At 55.7% G+C, this 6327-nt stretch overlaps 1 protein-coding gene across 9 annotated transcripts in view; it reads right to left on the bottom strand.

Annotated features, from left to right (window-relative positions):
• Positions 1 to 3183: 3183 nt before the first annotated feature.
• BANP (BTG3 associated nuclear protein) overlaps positions 3184 to 6327 on the bottom strand; it is a 69200-nt gene continuing 66056 nt past the window's right edge. For 6 of the 9 annotated variants that reach the window (XM_061386974.1, XM_061386975.1, XM_061386978.1 and 3 more), the window contains 2 exons: positions 4939 to 5178; positions 3184 to 3825 (listed from right to left, as the gene is read on the bottom strand). In XM_061386974.1, coding sequence (XP_061242958.1) covers positions 3754 to 3825; positions 4939 to 5178 — 312 coding nt within the window. In that variant the 3' untranslated portion in view covers positions 3184 to 3753. The remainder of the gene's footprint in view (positions 3826 to 4938; positions 5179 to 6327) is intronic. The other 3 variants (XM_061386976.1, XM_061386977.1, XM_061386981.1) reach the window with 1 other exon arrangement.

Here is a 6327-nt window from a genome sequence, read left to right as displayed (position 1 = left end):
CACTGAGAAACCACAAGGCTAATAGGCCATCTGGGTCCCGAGCGGGGTCACTGGGGGCTCTGCTCCACCCTGCCTGGCGTGGGGGCCGCGCCCTGCCTCCCGGTGCCCACAGTCAAGGACAAAACAGGGTTCCCAAGTTAGCCGCCTCTGGACTCAGAGGGAGGGGCTTCCGCCAGCCCCCGTGTGGATCTGGGCCCCCTGCCTGGCACAGTTCGGAAAGTGGAACCTGTGCCAGGGTTACTGCCCGGCGACTCCAAACACTGGGCCCTGTGGGATGGCAGGGGAAAGGCCCTTCTGAAATGAGACTCGCTGGGGCCCAAGAAGGCCTACCCAGGTTGGGGGGTGGGGGTCTGAGTTCCGAGCCCACCCAGGCGGGTCTGAGCAGAGGCCTCAGAATTTCCTGGCATGTTCGTTTGTGCTGCAACCAGAGGGTGTGTGGGGGCGAGAGAAAGCAAGGGTGGGGGGACCTTTCAGGGAAGATTGTGTAACCAGCGTCCCCCTGGCCACATTTCCTGGACATAAAATAAAATCTCAAGCCGACGTGTCTCTTGGTCCCAGCGAGTCAGGGAGCAAATGATCTCCTGCCTGTGGGTTGCTGGGTTTGACTTGCTAGTATTTTGCATACATTTTTTTTCTCTGAGTAAGATTGTTCTGTAATTTTCTGTCTCTACTTTATCTTCTGAGGTTTGATGCCAAAGATATATGAGCCTCATAAAATGAGCTGGGAAATGTCCCATCTTATTTTCTGGAGGAGTTTGAGAAAGGACTGGATAAGGCCTTTGAGCGTTTGGTGTAACATTCTTCATTTTGGCTGTTTTCTCCCACTTTATTTTCCAGTTCGCCAGTGATCTTCACAGCTCTGCCTGATACCTACATAGTGAATTCTTAACTTTTTCTATTCAAGTTGTAGGATGACCCTTTTGTACTTTGAGACAGTCTCCAGGTCAGTTTAAATTCTCCCTCTGAACAGCGTAAGCAGGTGGAAAGCCTGGGCTGAAGGCCACACCCAGCGCCCGCTGTGCTGCTTTTGTCTGGGCTTTTTTCTGACAGTGTGCGCGGTAGTGAGTGTGCAGACCTGCTTGTGGCTGGAACTCCACGTTACCTTCCTTTCTCCAGGATCGTGTTTGCTTCAATACGCAGTGGGGACCCAGCGACTCAAGACCTGGGCAGCCCCGCTCTCCAAGAGGAGGCCCCACCCTGTGCCCCCTTCCTTCCCTGCCTTCTTTTGGATCCACCGGGTACTTTTCCTCACGGCAACTCCCTCCCTATTAGTTTGAAGCTGTAGCTGCTGCCCCTGGTCTTTTAATGAGTGGGAATTACAGCTTAATGGATTGAGTTTATTAACTTCCTACCCTCTTTCTGAAAACTCTCTCCAGCACACTCTTATTGTTCAGTCACCCAGTCATGTCCAACTCTTTGTGACCCCACGGACTGCAGCACGCCAGGCTTTCCTGTCCCTATCTCCCAGTTTGCCCAAGTTCATGTCTACTGAATCAGTGATGCCATCCGACCATCTCATCCTCTGAAGACCACTTCTTCCTATGCACACGCTACTTCTTTCTTTTCCTTTTAAGCCCCGCAGACATTACTTTCTCCTGTGCAGTCCATTTTCTAGATGACTCAACACATTTTACCCCTTTCTTCCCCGCATCTCAGGCCCTCCATCCGGGCCCACTTTCCTTCTGCCAGAAGTGCAGGTTTTAAAATGTTTTAGTGCAAGCCTACTGACAGCACATTTTGGTCCTTTGTGTGCTTTATTATTTAAAGAAAACAACAACACCACTTTAAATACTTAACACTGGTTAAGAATCCACCTGCCAGTGTAGGGGACATGGGTTCTATCTCTTGTCCATGAAGATCCCACATGCCGCAGAGCAACTAAGCCTGTGCTCCGCGACTACCAAGCCAGTGCCCTGGAGCTCAGGAGCCGAAACAAGGGAAGCCACTGCGATGAGAAGCCCAAGCACCACAACTAGAGAAAGCAACGAAGACCCGGAGCAGCCAAAAACAACAGCGTGTACAAAAAAAGCTGCTACCATTAGAAAAATGGTAATAAAGAGGCCCACACCACGTGCAGCGCGTTGGGCCCAGCTGCCCTCTCTCAGCGTGCCTTCACGGCTCCTCCACTTCACGGCCTGTGTTGGTGCTTCCTTCCTTCCCTTCACGGCCAAGTGGCGGTGCTGCCGTGTGGGTGGACCTCTGCTGAGGGATGCTCAGCGGCTCCCAGCCTCTGGCCACTGTGACTAGCGCTGCTGTGCACATGTGCCCGTGAACAATGCACAGTGCCATTCTCCCAGGCATGCCCCTCAGGGTGGGACTCTGGCCAGACGGGCACTGTCATCTGCGTTGCTCAACAGCTGTCCTACTAAAGGCCCGACTCCGCGTGGAGCATCTCTCTCTACGCCTCTGCTTCGGACATTCCCTCCCCGTCCTTCCTCTCTGGCTGCTTCCGCGTTGTCTCTGTCTTCGAGGTTCTGCACGTCCAGGTGTGGCTTTGTCTGTGTTTCTGCTCGGGATCTGCTCTGCTTCCCAAATCCCCTCACCTGTCACCTCCTTCTGTTCTTTCCTCTGGGATAAAACACACGTTACCTGCACCAGCTCCTTCCTCCCACTTCCCCCACCTCAGGCCTGGCATCCGAGTGCCTGCCCCTGGAGGGCAGACGGAGACAGGGAACACAGGGATGCGGTGCCACAGCACGCACTGCCCCGGACCACCCGCAGCCCATGGCAAGCCTCGGCATCACGAAGCCCAGCACCCCACAGGGTCGGGCGGAGAAGGCAGGTCTGAGGGGACACCCGGGAAGGCTCCCCGGCGGCAGCGCCGTAGCCACGTTCAGAGTCAGTGAGCACAGCTACTGTGGGGACTTCACCAGCTAACAGACGACAGGGGCAGAGCAGGCCAGACCCACTGGCCATGGTTAACACGAACCCCCTCAGGGGCTTCTGTGTGGAACTCCTTTCCTTTCCTGCCCTTCTCTTTACTGTTTATACACAACAGGGCTCCTTCGGACATGACTTCCTCCAAGGACCCCCTGGAGCTGGAACGTTCTGGGGCTGGAGGAGGCCGTGTCAGGCCTGGGGTGATGCTGAGCGCCCAGAGGAGGAAGAAGCAAGGCTGGCTTCGGGTTGAGGGCGGTGCTGGGGGAGGAGGCAGCTCCCAGGAGGAAACACTGTGACAGCTGCCATGGTCATAAATACATTTTATTTCATTCATTTCATTAGAAATGCACAATTACAGCGCTGAGCGCATCCGTCCCCCTAAAAAAGTAGGTAAGCAACGTCTCCATCAAAATCATTAGTCGTCTCCTGTGAATATCTATCCTTGTTACACTGAACAGATCACACAGCAAAAGGTTTCTGCTACTCCGTTTTTTTTTTTCGATTTTCTTTTTTGTTATAAACACCATAGCAAATTAAAAAAAGCTGTTTGAACAGAGAAAAATATCGCAGTTCTTGATTTCCGGCGTGCACTTGACGCAACCGCACTGTGCTTCCCGCTCCTTCCCTGGACGTTCGGGGAGATCAAAAGAAACAGGGTCTCTGGGCGGGGCGGCAGGGGCTACCGTTGTCTTTGTTTCCCAGGGCACACTCCCGGCAGACGGGCGCTCGGATGCACTTTAGCAGCACGCGGGCGGGCCCCTCCCGTGCGAAGCCGAGGGGCGGGCGCATGTGAACGGTGTAGGTGGCAGGGGCCAGCGTGCAGGGGTCAGCACGCAGCGGCGGCGTGGCTCAGGTCTGGGAGGGTCAACAGCCTCACTGGATCTGGATGGCCCCGTGCTCCAGCTGCATCTCGGGCTGAAGGGTGGGCTGCAGGGCGTCAGCCGCCTGCAAGAAGGGAGAGGGCTTTCCATCAAGGGGCCCAGGCCACGCCCGGTCACAGACATACGTGGTTTTCAGGCACGGAGTAGAACACATACTTGGGCTGGTGGCCCAGGCACTGACAGATCCAGGGACGCCGACGTCCCTCTGCAGGGCCTCCACTTTGCCCCCACCCACCCACCCACTCACCCCTCCCACAAGTGCCCCAGCACCGCCCCCTCTACCAGCACTGGGTTCCATTCCCACCCTGCTTCTCACTGGGGGCACCCTTCAAGTGGTCAGCATATTCACAGGTTTACGATAAGTCAAAGGGAAAAATACAATCTTAGAGTAAGTCACTGACCACGCGTCTCAGCCACCAAGAATGGGGCCCCCAGAGAGAGACAGTTTGGCGGTTTATCGCACTCCCTAAGCCATTGGTCAAAGGTAATGCAGGTGGGCTCCCCTGGCAGGAATTTTAGCTGGATGGCTCCTGGGGCCACACAGGGGAGGCAGAGTGCCCGGTGAGGCTGGCGCTGCTCTTCCGACTGCGGCTCAAGGCTGTGCTTTCTCAGTGCAAACGTCCCATGGACACAATAGTGTTTCCTGATAGTGGGGGTGGCAGGAGTGGGGGTGTCTGCCCACCCGTCTGAGGGCTCAGCACAGGCCTCCTCCAGAGGGGCTGGGTTTGAGGGCGCTGAGGAGAGCACACCCGTGTCACCCCCGCCCCAGCAGTCTGAGCCTGACCACACCCTGAGAGACCCTGATGATTCTGCCTGTCCTATGGGCTTGGGCACCACACGGGGGTCCAAGTCTGGCTCCCCCAGACCCAGGGGAGGCCATGATGTTCTACTGACCAAGCACCATCACTGGGGGTTACAAACCCACACGCGGGCCTGCAGGACCTCGGACCCTGGGCTGGCCCTGCCCCGACCTGAAGAACAGCAAGGCCTCGGGTGCACCTGATTTGGGCTCTAAACTCATAGGTAAACATGTGCCTGAGAGTAGCTCAAGAACTGGTTTCAAGCTGGTCCCTGGGCCAGGAACCGACTTCTCACCTTCACACTTCCAGGCACTTACGAGAGACAGAATCCCAAGTGAGCGCCTAGGTCCACATGGGCGCCTCTCACGGTCACTTACCTTCCTCACGGAAGAAGGTCCGAGGTAGAAAGGCCCAAGCGTGTCCACACCTGCAGGAGCCCCGGGCCCTGTGCACTTCCCGAAGGGAGGACCCACCTGGGCCGCAGCGGTGTGGTCGGTCACCGGCGCCAGCTGGACATACTGGACCTGGATGTCGCTGCCCTGGAGCGGCGAGCCGTCCACCCCTGTGGCAGCCGGGTCCGAAGAAGCCACTGCTATCAGCTGGGCCCCCTGGAGCACCTTGAGACACAGAGAAGACACGCATCAACACAGAGGACAGGATTGAATGACTGAACAACAGTGATTCAAACGTGCAGCCGCATCCTGGCAACCTGGAAACTTCTAGACCCCCAGCCTGGAGTCACCCTGGCAGGAGCTGGGGCAGAAACAGGCATGCGATCGCCAGGCCCCAAATCCCACAGCAACCCGCCTGAGGTTGGGGGAGCCGACAAGCTGCCGAGTGGACGTGAGTCAGGCAGTGCAGATGTACTGCGCTGGCGCTGCTCACTGGCACTCACCCTGTGCAGGGACGCTCTGTGAGCTGGTCCCCCTGGGTGCCACCCCTGTAAGTCCCCTGGCCCTGACCTCGCCCCTGCGGGTCCTGGACTCAACCACATGTGTTAAGTGCTACGTCGTCGTCCTGGTTTTGTTGTTGTTGTCCTGGTGAAAGATCCCTTAATATATGAATTTAAAATCAAGTCAAAAACTATCTTTTAATGAAACTTATGAAATCATGGCACTCTGGTCCTGGTGATGAGCTAAGCGGAAGGCATCTGTGGTACTCTAACAGAGAGCTCTTCCTCTTGGCATTGCCAATAAAGTGACTTTTCACACGATCTGCACAGCTGATTAAATCTTAAGAATTACAAAGTCAGAAACCCCGGGATCTAAATATGCAACATTTATAATGAGGAAGGCAGGCCCATTACCAGTCTAGAGAATAAATAAAAATAAAAATAGTAAAATGTTCTCAACTGGGAATTCATTCCAAATAACATGCCTTTGAAACATTCCCACGCTGGTTTGGTCTTGATAAGTGACTCAGGAATGAGTTGAACCCTTACTTTGCGGGCCCTCCAGACTCTTCCAAGAAAGCCGCTCTCGGCACTATCCCCCGCCCCCAAAAAGTGCAGGGAGGTCTGTTACCCAGGTTGGGGGGACAAGGGTAGCGATGGAGACAAGCGTCTCCTTGGGAATAGCGGCTCTGACTCCCTTGAGAAGGAGGACCTGCTTCTCACGTGACATGAGCAAGCCTGGAGCAAAGGCACCAACCAGGCCGGGCTCCGATGCTCTACCAGGAAACGCCTGGTGTCCCGGCCTCCAGGGCTGCTCCACCCACCAAGCCGCCTTCTCATCCTAGGTTTCAGTTACCCGCAATCAACGGCAGTC

The sequence above is a fragment of the Bos javanicus genome, chromosome 18, assembly GCF_032452875.1.
Source record: "Bos javanicus breed banteng chromosome 18, ARS-OSU_banteng_1.0, whole genome shotgun sequence".
NCBI classification, from domain to species: domain Eukaryota; kingdom Metazoa; phylum Chordata; class Mammalia; order Artiodactyla; family Bovidae; genus Bos; species Bos javanicus.
This window is presented reverse-complemented; position numbering and strand designations above follow the sequence as displayed.